The following is a 17,423-nucleotide window of genomic DNA, read 5'->3' as shown; positions in this document are numbered from 1 at the left end:
GAGCGCTAGTAAAATCGCCGCAGGATATCTTTCAGCGAGGTTTAGTATTTAATTTAAACTTAAAACACCGTATCAAATATCGCAGCTTGGTACTGTTTTAAATTAAATTTTGTAGATACTAGAGCGAGAGAAAAGGTGCTAGTTATTAAAAGTTGCATTTTTTTTTTTTTCGTTTCCTATTTCATGAAGGAAACATTTTATATAATTATATTTAACGAATTGATTAAAAACATTTCACTTAACGGAGAGCTACTTAGTTATTGATTGTTTCCTAAGTAGTTCATTTTACACGACAGAGTGGAGATAAAGCACACAAAACAAATTTACATTTCGCACATCGTCAACAACACTGTCAAAATTCAGTGTTTTTTTTATTTTTGTTGCATTAAATGGGTATTTTGTTAAACTTTCGTCAGCATCATTGTCAAAAAGATATTTTGTCATATAAGCGCTAGATGGCGACTTATGTCTATCATAGCCATAACTATTTTTGTAGAACTCTATTGGGCAACAGTGTAACAAACTCACTTAAAACAGTGTTGCGGTAATATTTAGATATATATATTTTTTTTTAATTCATTGTGCTATACTACTATTATTTACTAATCGCGGTAGGTCTTGACAACAACACTCACATTATTCTGAAAGTGTCACATTGTGGTGTGTTTTCTGTTTGTTAAAAATGTGTTTTTGTGAATTTGTCGTAGAAAAATGACTGATCGGTCAAAATACATCTATAGAGATAGCTGTCAGCAAATAGCTGACATCTATAGAGATTATGAAACAATTTGTATGAAAGAAATAAAAGTTATGGGAATGTCACCATGTTCTCACGAATTTTTAGGAATTAATTTAATATCTCATTTTTCCATCCTAAGAAAGATCAGTGTGGCATGTGTGAAGAGTATAAAAATGTGAAGAGTAAGGTCTATTTACTGGAAAATTATGATCGTGGTTTAAAGGTTCTCCAGACACCTTGTGGGGACATCAACTCCTTTTACTATAAATCAAAGTTAAGTACGTCTAACCTTATTCTATTTGACTTAGGTTTATTGAGTGGTTTCTGCTACGTTTGGCATAAAGGAGAAGATAACCGTGGTTCTAACCAGATAGGATCATGTTCATACTCATTTCTTAAAAATTAATGCTCTAAGGTCCTTCTGTTGTGTTATACTGCGACAATTGCTATGGTCAAAACAAAAACCAATCTATAACCGCGTTACTTCTTTATGCAGTAAGCAAACTTGATATTCCTTTGATCACTTTAAAGTTGTTGGTTGTTGGTCATACGCAAAATAAAGGGGGCAACATGCACTCCCTGATTGAAAAACAGAATAAACGTGTGCTAAGATATTGTCCCATTTACAATCCTTCGCAGTGGATTCCTGTAATTTCTACAAACATTTTCTAACAAACATCACATCATTTTAAAATATCATTACTATTAAAAGTTCGACTTTTTAAAGTAGATTTTTATGATGTAAAATAGACCCTTCTCTCAGTTTGTACATGAGCAACATGCAAAAGTCATCAAAGACAGGCATCAAAAACCAGTAGTTACTTTAAAATTCATGTTAAAAATCTAAATAGGTAGATGTTTCTAACGATCATTTTAAATAGGTAATAAGCAAATTTACTTAATGTTTTTATGTAATTACCTTTTTGTGATATATTTTTTTAAATAAATGTATTAAAATGTCCTAACAATTATTGTAACCTAACAAAATTTTTACGTTGAACCGCAATTTCTGTACTATTTCTAACCACTATGATCATCAACAGTCGCACGTTGTTATAATACACCTTTGGGTTTTCAGCAACACAAGACAGACTTGTTAATAATTAATATGTTTGTTTCAAATTTTTACAATACAAAATTCTAATTGATAAAACAACCTAAACTAATCTTATTGAAGTAAAAACAACAACAGTATCATTAAATTTATAAAAATAATCGAATGTTAAATATTGAGGATAATCTTTATACCCCATTTACTCAAAACAGCAATTTATGACTTATGATAGTGTTGTTGCTAAGGTGCGATTTGTAGACATTTCAGCATCATATGCCTCTACCTTTAAAGAATATATATATATATATATATATATATATATATATATATATATATATATATATATATATATATATATATATATATATATATATATATCATAAAACATAATGACGGTATTATATTTTTGTTTTGATACAGGGCAGCGACAGCCGCTTATACGTATTTCGACCTCTTTAGGTCTCCTCAGAGGCCTTGTTTTGACAGGGCTGTCGCTGCCCTGTATCAAAACAAAAATCTAATAATGTCATTATGTTTTATTACTTTACTCGTTTGGTACGTTTGGAGTACCAGAAACTGAATTCACTACGAATTTTGACCATGATGAACGGCATGTGGAATGCAATTTTAGATTCCCTTGCCGAGTAATTTATCGAGCTGTTTGCTTCGCAAGTTTTAGGAAGCACAGTGGTAAAAATTTGAATTCGGTTTCGCTAGGTAGAAATTGTTTATGATTTTTTATTCTCTTATTTGATTGCTAGTCATTGGTGCACCTGATGAAGGTTTTGCGTTTTAATTAATATATTACAACTGCTACATGTTTATAAAAGAATAAAAATTTCAATAAAATAAAGTTATTAACATGTTTTTGTTTTTTGTTTCTTCGCAGATATGTACCGAGTATACCTGGAAAATTAGAAAGAAGTAGTACGCAAGTCATATTCCTGGTGAACGCAGAACCGATAGAAATTTCTAATACAGAGTTTCAGTTTCCAGAGAATTTTAACTCATTTCCATTTATTTAAGTATCGAGGGCTTACTAAGACAGGACTGAAGTTTTACCATAGTCAAATCAATCAAGTTTACATTTTAAGATGGTCGATCAATAGGCTATCATTCTATTTTATTCGCAGCAACTGTCCCAATCTTAAAAATATATTTAATAGTTGTTATGTAAAATTCAGTTGTCAGAATTTCAAGACTTTGTATATAATGTTACAAATTTTTATGTTTTATCGTAAATGCGAGATTTTTCCACTTGTGTCTTTCCTAAATTTTTGTAACTATGTTTTAATGTTTAAACAAAGTATTATTGACAACTATATTTTACAAATATCATCCGCAATTAATTTGACCAAGAACTGATTGTCACTCTAAATGACAGTATACTTTTCAGACCTGGGAACGCCTTTCTTTCCTGGCGCGCCCGAATTGTGGCACCACCCGTTGGCATACAGCGCAGCCGCCGCTGCTGAATTGCCCGGTGCTGCCCTTCAACATGCCACCCTGGTACACCCGGCGCTACATCCCCAAGTGCCGGTACGCTCTTACCTTTGACTATCTACAGACAAGACCCTGGACTCCCAACTGCAGCCCGCAGGCGCTCCAGTTCACCATCATGTTAGTATTTCGTTTTTACTTAATTTTATACTGTTTATGCATTTAAAGTTTTTTAGAAACCGTGTTACTATATAAAACAATAATTTTTACTCTTTAAAATAGCTTTATCATTGCATTAAAAGATCTCTGACATTTTACTGTCGATAAACCTATTGGTATACGAAACTTACATTCTTAAGAGGGAACAAATGTACTTATTGCTGTTCCAAAAGCGACGCGAGAGATTCCAAGTACTTAACTGTAGCAGTGCAGAATTTGCTTTCCCCGTGCGTTTTGAGCATCTCAGTCTGTTTAAAGGTACAATAAGTACTTGTCTGCTCCCCTTTTGAGTATTAGAAACGCGTGGGAGTAAATAAAGAATTGTGCCGTTCTAGAAATTTGAAACCCCATGAACAACAGTCTCTCATGTAGGTCGGACAGAGAGACATTTTCTAATTATCTCTGTTTGGCAGAGATCATCAGTAGCTATGCAGTAATGCAAATGGTAATTATGTTCTCCAGGAGAGCACGATGCGAGTCAACCAAAGGGGGCTGCCCAGGGTCAGATCAAGGTTTTACTGCAGCAGGATTGTTTTTCTAACGTTTAACTTTCTGAAGTTTGTCTTTGGCTCGAAACTTTCTTTGTACCCATAGCACTCTCTGTTTTTCTTGAAACATTCTCCTACTTCTTTCAATTCTTTACATATTCTTTTTATTTCTTCATAAACATCTTCTTTTGCTATACCAGTGTCCCATTGCTGCTTTCATCTTCGTGGCCTTCACTTTAAACCCTCGTGTAACATCATTTTTATCCATTTTTCAAATGTCATGGGCATTTTTTGTCACAGTTGTTCAGGAAAGTCAACCGGCGAGTTTTTATAAATCAAGAACAGCTGATAATGTAAAAATTCCCTCTTTTGATGAGATGACAATATGAATTCACTTTAACATCACTACAGCAATGTGTTACTATGTATTACGTGTTTAAAACACCAACGAATACTGACAATAAAAATTAAACAAAAGGGACTTCAATATGGTTAAATGATTCCCCGTAAAACAAAAAAAGAACAAAATAAAAATATTGTACAATGCAATCGAGGGATTCGATAAACCTTTCAGTAGCGCTTTTTTTTCAGCAAACGAAAAAATATTTTTTGCCTAAAATGTACTTAAAACACTTTTTGGACATTAAAAACAATAGAACATGAAAACATAAAAAAAATGTTATGGGTTCATTTGTATCCAGAAGTACTTAACAAATCTAAAAAACTAGCGCATAGAAACATAAAAAAGCAATTTTTTTCCTTTTGAATGAACAAATGGACATTTCACTTCTGACATTTCCATCTAGATTTTCCTGTACAATCAGGGTTTTTGCATCTTAAAACTAAAGGTAGCTGTGGGTGCTCTGGAAAATGTCCAATATTATCAACTTGCACCTCAGTAAGAAGTCTAATTTCAACGTTTTGGCGTTTTGCAGCTACTGCTGGACTAGATGTATCGCTTTAAGGTCTTCCCCGTTTTGGGTTATTAAAAGAGTTGATTTTTATGAGGGCTTCACCAATTTTTATTCTAAAGTATAGAAGTAACCATTATATCTTTTTGTGGAATTCCTTTAGTATGCATGTCTCATTTATACTCTAACCAAGAGTTTGTTAGGGCCATGTCAACTGCATTAAAGATTAGGCGAACAATCCACTTTTTGCAACGACTTTTTGTTCTGTAAAACGTAATAAGAGTATCTGTTTTATCTATACCACCCATGGATTTACACTTTTATATAACTTCGAGTCGACTTACGTAAATGAAACATTTTGTTCTTTTATTCCAACGTTTTACAATATCTTCTGTACCAACTCCTACGAAGTTGCATACCAATATCACTGACTTGTTATCTAACCATTGGTTACCACAATTACATCAGAAGAGATAATTTGTTCCGTTGATCCTCTCTTGTTTTTAAAAAATCTTTTACATCAGTTAGAGGTGATTTAGAAAATCTATTGATCCTCAGAGTACCAGCAACAAGTATGGTTTTTTGGTTGAAAATTTGTACAAAGTTATATCTGGTAAAATAATTGTCACAGTACAATGCATGCTTATTAGGTTCAAGTACTTTTGATAATAAGATGGCTGCACCCTGTCCATATTTCAAATAAGACTGTTCTATTTCTTTAGTACTACCCTGGTAGATTAGAAAATTGTAAATTAATCCACTTTTACCACCTAATAAATACAGTTTTACTCCCCATGGATTGGGTTTTTTTTGGATGTATTGCTTTATAGACAATCTACTTTTAAAGGGCATGATTTGTTCGTCTATGTAAATATTTGTTTCTATCTGCAGTTATCTACATCTCTTTAGGACTAATGTAAAAACTGTTCGAACTTTCCATAGTTTGTATTTGCTCTGTCTGGTTTCCAGATTGTCAACGCAATGTAGGTATATGCCAAGTTTGAAAAAATGATTCAATGTCGTTGTGTCTGGAAAAATATCAATTTTTAAAGACTTGTCCCAATACATTCGCAGTCTTGGCAATTTTAGACAGCCTATTAGAATACTAAGACCAAAAAACGATTTTATTTCTTGCAGGTTACATGGTACAAATTTCTCAATTCCCGTTTGCAAAGCATACGTCATATTCATATATTGAACGAAATTTTCAAATACACTTTTGGAGAAATATCTCAGAAAATATGTAACTGGGTTATTCCTTAGAACAGTTTTCATTAGACACTCGGGTTATTGTATTAAGTAATTTTCGTGTTTCATATTGAACATTCTGTAACCATTTTACATATTTTTTTAGAGTGATGAAGTTATCATAGTTACCATCGTTTTCGCCCTGTTAATGATCATCCTCCTTTTCTTCATTATTATTCCCTTCCTCTTTCTCATTCTCCCCTTTGTTTTGATTTTCAGAGACACCATCTATTATATGACCAATTCCCTCTCTTACTTGTATTTCTTTTACGCAGTCACTGTCATCACTAACACATCCTTCTATGTCGGACCTCTTTTCTAGCACTTCGAGCAGTGTCTTCTCGGTTAAATATTTTATTGGATGAATTTAACTTTGAAAATAAAAATAGCACTTAATCATTTTGAATAGAATACTGCCCATTGAATTTGAGGTACACTTATTGTACTAAAATATAAACCGCGATTGACTTTTATTCAAATTGATACTTAAAGAAACAAGTACACTTACCTCTTACGACCAATGTAATTGCCGTCATATTGCTTTTGACATTAATTTTATTTTAGAATAAAATCATCCATGCTACATCTTGATACAAAACGCAGAAGTATAAACTTATAGAATGTAAATTTCTTTAAACTGGTTTCAGTTATAAATATTCCTGTAGAATTATTATATGCATTCAAATAAATGGGTACAATTATACCCACCATTTAGGTTAACATTAGGTTAGGTCAGGAAAGGGTTAACATTTTACAAGAACATACGGCCAAATTGTGTTAAGTAATACTTAAACGGCCCTTTAGAACATAATTATTATAGATTATATAGTCTAGTAATTTTGGAAACAAAAAATACTGTATTAGACTGTACTGTAATGTAATAGACTTTTTGTCTATGCGTCAATGGTCGTAACAGTCGAGTGACGGTAATTTAAATCAAAAAATGTTTTTATTTTTTGATATCAAACACATTTATATTTTGCTTTTTGGAATATTTTATAAAAAAAGATTGACGGGTATATCGTGAGCAACTAAAGGTAATTACCAAACTTATAGTGACAATACTAATTATACTTTATTTCCTTGTTTAATGTTAATATACTTATTTATAGCCCCCGATGACAATGCCGCATCCAACTGCTCTAACATCTGTACACGCGGCATCGTTGCCACATTTCTTACCGAGTCCTGCCTTGGCTTCTCCTGTAGGTTCGTCATCTTCGCAACCTGGCATGGGAGTAAGCAACCCACCTTGTTCCACGCTCTTCGTGGCCAATTTGGGACAATTCGTATCAGAGCATGAGCTTAAAGAAATATTTGCAAGGTTAGTATATTTATTTTTTAATATATTGATGTTAACATCCTATATTAACATTCATTTTAACACCTAAACATTTAATTTTGGAAAAGTATGCAAAAGAGATTATTCTCTAATTATATAACTTTGATTATACAAGACCAATCAACAATTTAAATCCGATCTTGTTTTACTATAGTCATTTTCCATCATATTTATAGCACATTATGTATGCAAATCCTCAACAGGTCAAAAAACCATAGGCGTCACCCTATACTTGTTTTGAAATAAATAAAAAAAATTAATATTTTAAGATGCCGTCAACAATTCATTATGTTTTAAAAAATCTTCTGTAAAATAAGTGTCCACTAATCTCACTATACCTTTTTTGTGCGTAAAAAACGTCGGTATATATGCCACACGATTATTGTTAATTATACACGGGTGATTAACGAGAGAATTCAATGTTTCACGAAATAAATTAATGTAAACAGTAATTTAAAGGTGATTATTGTTTTCTATACAAGTTATCGCCCGACACAAAAAGAATACCTTATTTGAACGATTACCTGGAATTACTGATAAGACTTCACTAATGATAGTTTAAGTAGTTTTTATGCCACATTACAGCTTATGCCAATAATATAAATTAGAAATTGTTTGCATCTTCCATTTAGTTTGTAGATGTACATTGTTCATGTCTTACCTACCTACGTTTTTGGTGTCGATATTTTGTTATTTGCATTTAAAAATGACGTCGACAACAGGTTTTATCCCGGTTAAGTGTAGTTTTAAAAGTGCCTTTAGTCTAAGAGAGAAAAATATAATATTAAATGTACACGATGCACTTGTACATCAACGCCCTTTAAGTAATGTTCGTGAAATCGTTAACATGTGTTCAAATATGACAGGGGTGGGAGAAGCAACAATTTATAGATTCCTAAAAGAAAGAAAAGGAGGAACTGTTTCATCTCCCAAGAAGAGTGGAGGGAGTAAACCCTTGGAAATTGAAGAAATACATAAAAACATGATAAGACGCAGCGTCCACTCATTTTTTTTAACAAAGAATTTCCAACATTGGACAAAATCCAAACATTAATTAGAGAAAACGAAGAGTTACCAATCATAAGCAACAAGAAATTATGGGGACTATTGAGAGAGATGGGATTTCGTTGGCAAAAGAATAGAAGAAAATCCGTTTTAATTGAAAAAGATTACATTGTATGTTGGAGACGAGATTATCTAAGAACTATTAAAAAGTACCGAGAAGAAGGGAAAACAATTTTTTATTTGGACGAGACTTGGCTAAATGAAGGTCATACTGTACCATATCTATGGGTTGATACAAATGTGAAAAGTTCCCGTCAGGCATTCATCGAAGGTGTAGCTACTGGAATAAACAATATTCCCGTTAGAAAAGGACGTTAGAAAAAGACATATTGGAAACAAATACGGTTTTGTCAATGGTGGATTATTAAGTTTTGCCTCAAAATCAACCAAAGATTACCACGAGGAAATGCTGACGTTTTTGAAGAATATTTTGAGCAAATGTTGGATTTAATTCCAAAAAATTCTGTCATAGTCATGGATAATGCTAGTTACCATTCAAGACTAGCAGAAAAATTGCCAACAACGGCATGGAAAAAAGGAGATATAATCGAATGGTTGGATAAACACGCAATTGAGTACAAGGAGAATTCGACAAAAAAGGAATTATTACCTATTGTAAGGCAACATAAAGCAGCTTATAAAAAATATATAATTGATGAAATGGCATTAAACCGTGATGTAATTATTTTACGTTTACCCCCATACCACTGTGATCTGAATCCGATAGATTCATTCAATATATAGTCTCAAGTAAAGGGTGAAGTCTGACGCAACAACAAAACTTTTAAATTAGAAGACTTACAACGATTATTAGAACATTCCTTATCAAAAGTAACTCCAGAAAATTGGAAAAATGCTGTTAGTCATGCTCACAAGGAAGAAAATAAAATGTGGAATTTGGATAATATGACTGATGCAATGCTGGAACCGGTAATAATTAACATTGGAGTTGAAGATTCATAGATTCTGAAGAAAGCAGTGAATCTGAAATGGAATTTGATTAAAATAATATTCATTTTTTTACAAATCGGCCCCTGTTACGGCCACAAATTATTTTATATATAACCAATAAAATAAACATCTTACATTTCTTGCAAATTCATTAGTACCTGTTAATCTCCATCACTCCGACACTGGCAACTTTATTTAGGGATTAGTAACCCTCAAAACTATTGTATTCTATTCTGCTTCAACCTTTATACCTGTTGGTAATACCCAATTTAAAATTGTTTTCTATATACTTCTGTAAACTTGTTGACAAATATCTATTTTTCATTGAGTCACCCATATCAACAGTTTAGGGATTTGTATACATAATGTGCTATCAATATGATGGAAATGGACTATAAAATAATGAAAACTAAATTATTTTCTTTAAATGATCCCATTGTGTTTATGTGGAAGTACACTACACGTTGGATGTATGTTCGATAATTTTGTTAATATCTATATTTATATAATATTTATATAAAGATTTTAGTACATTCTCTTTAAATTACTAACTTGTTGATTTCTTAATTTCTTAATCGACATCTACGTTTTTTTAATAATACCTGCGTTGATAAGCATTCAGAAAATATAATTTTATAGGCTAATTTGATTATTATAGTAGTTTTCCATTGTTGTACAATTCAAATTGATGAATTAGATTGTCCTTCCTTGACATAAGTTATTTTCAAGTCTTTGTGCACATTTTGGTTAGAAATCGACCAGGGAGTATTCTCCAGCATATGAAAAAATTAGTAACAATAGATTTTTTTTCTTTAGAGTATCCAAAGAAAAACCTTAATTCGTCAAAAGGCTTAAAAAAATATTTATCTCCTCCCACAGACAGGCTGTATCAAGACTATAATACAATAGTCTCTCTTTATAACGATGTCATAAGGACAATTTATTAATGCTTTTTCTATACCCATATCGTTCTCTCTTTATAGCGATGACTTTTCAGCGTTTAATTGTCGATGGCAAATGTGGTATTGTATTTAAAGCCCAGACTACCTGAGCCACGAGTGACAAAGTCATTGTCCAGCGGTTGTTTTATTTCGCGCTCAAGGAATGCTGCCACCCCTCCTACTCATTGTTATCCAGGGCTGAGTGACACGATTTTATTGTTCGCGCGGCATGCCCAAATTTTTTCATTCAGATGTTGTCATCTGTTGACGACTTTTTACTTCCAGATTTAGTTGTGTATCAGTATGTGAACAGTCTTTATGTTTTCGAAAAAGCGTAAAATGCTCTCGGTGGCAGAAAAGTTATCAATAATTCGGGCAATAGCGAAAGGTAAAAAGCAATCGGATGTCGTTTGCCGTACGCGACTGTGACAGTCAACTGTGGACTACCATATGGAAGGACAGAAAAAAGTGGCTAGATCGCGCTATGCTTCAGTGATTCCAGTAGCAGCGTATGAACCATATTCCACTTTCTGGGCCTGTGGTAGGGAAAAAAGATAAAAGAGTTTTTTTCAACAGATCTTGGAATTGAGAATTTCAAGGCAGCTAAGGGTTGAAAAGCAAGTTGAAGCTGCGACACAAGATCAACTACGAGCAGATTAGCGGAGAGACTCGCGATGTTAACAAAAACGTAACGGATGATTGGCTAGAAAACGTGTGGTCTTTACTGAAGGCACGATATGATTCAGGCGAAATTGCCAATGCTGATGAGATTGGATTGTTTTTTAAAATGAGACCAAATTGAAAAATTTAAATCAAAAAAATGCCTTGGTGTAAGGCTCTTAACGAACGGATTGCGGTTTTAGTGGCCGTTAGCATAACAGGTTTAGTAAATAGAAAATTCTTGGTGATAGGGAAGTCGAAAAACTTACTTCGTTTTAAAAACATCAAAAATCTACCGGCGACCTACAAAGCAAAAAAATGTACGTGGATGACTTTGGAAATATTTGAAGAAGCGATAAGAAAGTGGCACCTGCCAATCCTATACTCCTATACTCTGCGACCTTCAAAATGTTGAACTTTGTTTTCTGTTAGCAGACACAACGAGTGTCTTTCAGCCCTTGGATCAAAGGGTCATCAATAGTTAAAAAAGCCATTACAGGGGAAGACTTTTGATGGAATTGGTTGAGAACGATGTTGATCTCAAACTAAATATTCTTTACGCCATTCTAATGATTAATATATTCTGAGACGAGGTGACAAGCAATACGATAAAACATTCCTTCAAACACACAGGATGACTGAAAGATGAAGGATTGAATGAGGATGAGATAACATGTCGTTAGCTGTTTGGGCTAGGTACTTTGAACTTCCTATCACCTCTGGACGCTACGGAAGTTGATGAAAATGTAGCTACAACACCTGTACTTTCTGACGAGCACATTCTACAAGCGGTTCGTGTAGAAGTAGAAGAAGAAAACAGTGACCTAGAAGTGAAAGTGGAGCCAGCTCCAACCAGTGAGCAGGCATTGGATGCAGCAAAAGTACTTCATCGGTTTTGCAAGTACAGTAGTACAAGTATATACAGTGTTAATTCATTTATAATCGTTTTGATCAATTTTTTAAATTAAAATAGGTTATTTAGTACAGTATTATTATTTTTGTCTCTCTCTGTATAATGATCTCTCCTTATAACGATTAAAATTCGCAATTCTTTGCATATCATTATAGAGAACTTGTAAGTCAGTTACAGTTTGAAACTGCAAATAATCTCTTACGCTATTACTACTATATACCTGTACACCAAGGTAACTTTGTAACGGATCACAAACCATAAATTACTTGTAAAGAAATTAATGATAATTTTCTAAAGAAATAGTTTGTACTTCTTTTATTAGTCCAGAACCATTCTGTGGAATCCGAAAAAACAGCATCTACATGTCAAATTTGTCCGAAAATAAAGGAAAAAACTTAATAGCCTACTGAAAAAATATTACAAGACAAAGAAAAGCAAAAAATATATTACAACCTTTTTGTTGATCCGCACATATACTTTTAGAACTTCACGTAAGTGAGCTCAGAGTTTTCATAGGTATTCTCACTTAACATGCTCAGTCGGACATCAATCTCTGTAAAATAGACAAAATGAACATAGCAATATGCGAGTTCTGCTAAAATGTAGAGGAAACCTGGAGCAGATCTTTTCATGTAACGTTTGCAGATCCGAAAGGGATAAGAGACTTTCCTAGAAACCTTAGAAAACTTTCGAACCTTAGAAATGTTAGAAATATACAAAGATCTTTCAAGTCAAAGTGTGGAAAGGTCCTTAAACCGAACTACAAATTTTAAATACAACAACTACAGTCTACCACATCGTACCAGCCGTACATCTCCAGAGATTTCGCATAGTTCGGAATAAAAAATAGAAATATGCTTTATTGTCACTGAAAATTGTATTATTTTATGGACCTACCTTACAAAAAGTAAAAAAAAATAATAATAACAATTTAAAATTTACTGAAATTACATAAATCGTCAACATCACATAATAAAATACGCAATCCATTGCAAAATTTATATAAATTGCAAATTGCATCATGAAACCTTACGAACTAATAAGTTAAAGTTGCTGCATGTGACACCCAAATATACATAAAAATAATTTAGTTACTTGTACATAAACGTACTGCAATTTCTTAGCTATTCGTTACGAAACTCTTAATACCTAACTGAATAATATGGTCTTTCAAATAGATAGGCTTTTGTCATTTTACGGAAAGAATTTGCAGATTTTAGTTGCAAAGAGAGATGGTTATATAATTTTTTTACCAAATATATAATAGATTTCTTTTTCTAACTCAGTGGACGGGATTGGTAAATACACATCATAGGTTGAATTTCTGCTGGAGTAGTCATGATTAGGTCTTGCTGGAAAAACATGTAGGTGTTTACGAATTAAGCCAACAGCTTCTAAAATATATAAAAAGGGAAGAATTAAAATGCCGTGATTTTTGAAGGAGCTTTTACAATGTGTTATTCTACTGAGGCCAAAAAGATACTCTATTGCTATTTTTTGTAATTTAAAAATAATATCAGATTCGGCCACTGTACTAGAACCCCAAAAAGGAAGACCATATCGAAGATGAGACTCGAACAAAGGAAAATAACTTATTTTGGAAGATGGTAAAATAGTTGATGTTATATTTTTACTCACATTAACCAAGTATTCATTTAGATTTTCAGGGTCTTGAAGAGAAAATGCTTGAGCTGTATTAGTTTTATTTCGAAGATCGTTTATTCTTCTTTTGCAACATTTTTAGAGCTTCCCAGACGATTTCGTTTTTCCATTTTTTAGCTGTTTTGATAAGTTTTAGATAGGTTCTTCTGTACTTAAACATACATTATATCATAAAGACGTTAGTGAACGCATATTCTTGGCTAATATGCGGATGTCTTCGGAAGTCCAAGGTTTGTGATGTTTTGACTTATTGAAAATACAGATAAGTCTATTGAAAAATTTACTAAAATTATAGTCCATCTAAACAGAGGGAAAGTGCCACCCAGAAGTCAAGCACAAACTTTGGAATTTACGAAAGTTCCGAGCGGAAAAATCCTAACTAAAGTTGGGTTTTCGAGGATGGTTTGTTAAGAGTGTAAAACTTCGTATATACTGCTTCATGATCAGATAGTTTTAATTATCTTGGTTGCCAAGGTTGCCTTATGGTAAATGTGCTGATTCGCTGTTCAGGTGGGGTCGTGCAGAAAATCCACAGTGCGATTGCGGAAAATCTAGACAGACCATAAGCCATTGTGTTTCAGACTGCTTAAATCGTGCCTACCGTGGAAACCTCCAGGACTTTGCGGAATGTTCCCCAGAAGCAATTGAATGGCTATGTAAATTGGACATTAATATTTAGTGTCATTCATTCTGTCATCTTTAGTGTTTAAATAATATATTTAATATATATGTAAATATTATTGTATTTGTATATTTATCGTACTGAGAAAGTCCATACGCTAAATAAAAAATCTTGGTTGCCATATTACTGAACAACTAGATCCAGATCAAGAGATAAAACGCAGAATCGAGATAGCCCGCACGACATTTTTAAAAATGAAGTCATTCTTCTGTAATGATAACTTGCAACTTCAACTTCGAAAGCGCATGATTAAATGCTACATTTGGTCAGTCATCTTATACGGTGTCGAAGCATGGACATTAAAAATATCCACCATTATTCGTCTGGAGGCATTTGAAATATGATTGCACAGACGTATACCAAAAATTCCATGGACGGCTATGCTGACAAATGTGGCAGTCCTTGAGAGAGCAAATGCTGCTCGCGAGCTGCTTGATAACATGAAATGTAGAAAGATGGCCTATTTTGGACACGTAGTAAGGGGAGACCGATATAATATTCTTCAACTTATTATGATGGGTAAAATCGAAGGACGCAGAGGAATTGGTAGAAAGCAGGCCTCTTGGTTGAAGAATATCAGGGAGTGGACAGGAATGAGGAAAGCTGAGCAACTCTTTAGAATAGCTCAAGACAGAGACAGTTTCGCCATGTTAATCGCCAACGTCAAGGGGACTTGATAGGACACGTTAAGAAGAAGAAGATCAGATAGTCCTGCATTAATAATTGTAGAGCGTACATCATCATCATGCAACCTCTTCTGTCCACTGCTGGACATAGGTCTCTCCCATTTTTTCGCAATTCTTCGTGGTTCTGTGCTTCTTGTTGCCATTTCTTGGATATTCGTCGAATGTCGTCCATCCACCGTGTTGGTGGTCGTCCTCTGCTGCGTTTGTCTTCTCGTGGGCGCCAGTCAATTAGTTTTCTGGTCCATCTTGTGTCTTTCAGTCTCGCTATGTGACCTGCCCAATTCCATTTCAGCTTGGCTACAGTCAGAGCGTACATCAAGGGGTGAGAAATGTGAGACAATATAATTAATTATGGTAGCTGTTGTTTTAGTAATTCTTCTAAACCATACGATTCGAATATATTGACGAAGGAAAATTGGGTAGCACAAGCAACAACGTAATTAATATTCAAGTCACCGCATAAAATCTTTCTGCTTTTATTGGACATATCGTCTAACAAATTTAGCAGGTTCTGAAAAAATAGTTCCGTGGAGGAATCTTCTTCTTCTTCCTTTGCCCTATACGTTTCGGACGTTGGCTATTAACAAGGCTATTTTGACTTTGTTTACGGCACCTCTGAGCAGTTCGGTCGATGTTAGTCCGAACCATTGTCGCAGGTTATGCATCCATGAGTGTCGTCTTCTTCCCGGTCCCCTCCTACTGTCGATTCTTCCTTGGACTATTAACTGTAGCAGCCGGTACTTAGTATGCCTCATGACATGTCCGAAGTACTCAAGCTTCCGTTTCTTTACGGTGAAGATTATTTCTTTGCTTTTGCCTATTCTCTGCATTACTTCCACGTTAGTGATGTGGTCTGTCCAGGATATCCGAAGAATACGGCGATATACGGCGATATGCATTTAGTTTTGGTTGTATTGAGTTCTAAACCATATTCTTGACTTGCTGTGTGTATGCTTTGCATGAGTCTTTGAAGCTCGTTGCAGTCATTTGCGATAATAACTGTGTCGTCAGCATATCTAATATTATTGATTACCTCTCCGTGGAGGAATCAGGTGATCTATAAATGCAAAGAATGTATAGATTAAGATTCTTGTGATAAACCAATCAAAACTCAGAAAAGGCTTCATTCAACAGAAAGACATATTTTGTTATAGGCGAGAAATCATTATCATCATCTTCGACGATCGTTAACGGCCTATTCTTCTTAAGGTGCCTTCTCCATTACTGAAGGTTGGCTATAACTTCAGCAAATTGCTCTCTATCTTAAACTGTTCTTAGTATCGAATGTGTGTCCATGCCTGCCCAGTCTCTTACATTCTTCAACCAGGAGCATTTTCTTCTTCCTGGACCTCTTCTTCCTTCCACTTTCCCTTCCATTATAAGTCGTAGGAAGTTGTATATACACAGAAGAAATTGCATAAGGAAAGGCGTAAGACATGGTTGTATTCTCTCCCCACTACTGTTCAACATTTATGTAGAAAACATATTTCAACTTGCACAACAGAACGAAAAAGGCATGAAAATTAAAGTTCGTCTTATTAATAACCTATATATTATTGCGGCATATTATTTTTAGCCTTGATAAAATTATAAAAGTGGTTACCAAATTTCGTTGCAATCAAAGAATGACAAGAGAGAATAATCAATGTATCTATTTCAGACATGTTGCGTAACTTTAAGTTGTGATCTTCCTCTATTATATTTTTAATTCCATTTGTTTTGTTTTTTATTATACTATTTAAATGAATATAAATGTAAAAACTTCGTTGCTTATGGCATTCATTTTATAGCGGTTGTGGTTGCGTCTTATTGTATAAAGTTAGTTAACTTTATTTATGGATAATCTTCTTTAAATTTACAAAATAAACTTGTAGTAGACAATCACATGTATTTCTGCATACTTTTCCAAATTTATTACATACTTAGAGGGTTCATATACACCTTGTTCAACATTTATGATCAACCAACGCGAGCACCTTCGCTATATCATTTATTACTACTATATTGTTGGTGCCGCATGACATTCATTAACTCTAGATTAATTTCAACTAATTGAGGGTTTGTTATAACATGCACTCACATAACGATGTATGTGCCCTCGCACACCCCGTAGATTAGTTGGTAGATATGTGTTGCCAGGTTTGAGAAAAAATAATAATAATTTCACTGTTTTATTAACATTTTTAATTTTGCTGACTATGTTTTTTTTTTATGAATTTTGTTACAATTTCGAGTTATTGGCTTTTTAGCCAGATTTTTACTGTTCGATACATTTCAATAATTCAACAATCATTACTATATACGTTCCATATAAAATTAAATTAAAATGCAGCTATATATTGTAAACGCTAAGAAACGAAATATATGCTAATTACAAAAATATTATAAAATATATACCACATATTCACAATTAATGGTAACG

The 17,423-nt window shown here is 33.6% G+C and overlaps 1 protein-coding gene across 1 annotated transcript in view; it reads left to right on the top strand.

The window, feature by feature from the left end:
* The window catches only part of LOC140441274 (protein couch potato-like), a 335,845-nt gene that overhangs the window by 271,632 nt on the left and 46,790 nt on the right, over positions 1–17,423 (top strand). The window contains exons 6-7 of the mRNA XM_072531890.1: positions 3,190–3,332; positions 7,212–7,423. Of these exons, the coding sequence (XP_072387991.1) occupies positions 3,190–3,332; positions 7,212–7,423 (355 nt within the window). The remainder of the gene's footprint in view (positions 1–3,189; positions 3,333–7,211; positions 7,424–17,423) is intronic.

Source organism: Diabrotica undecimpunctata, chromosome 5 (assembly GCF_040954645.1).
Source record: "Diabrotica undecimpunctata isolate CICGRU chromosome 5, icDiaUnde3, whole genome shotgun sequence".
Lineage (NCBI taxonomy): Eukaryota > Metazoa > Arthropoda > Insecta > Coleoptera > Chrysomelidae > Diabrotica > Diabrotica undecimpunctata.
The sequence above is the reverse complement of the archived record's forward strand: the minus strand, read 5'-3'. Positions and strand labels throughout refer to the sequence as shown.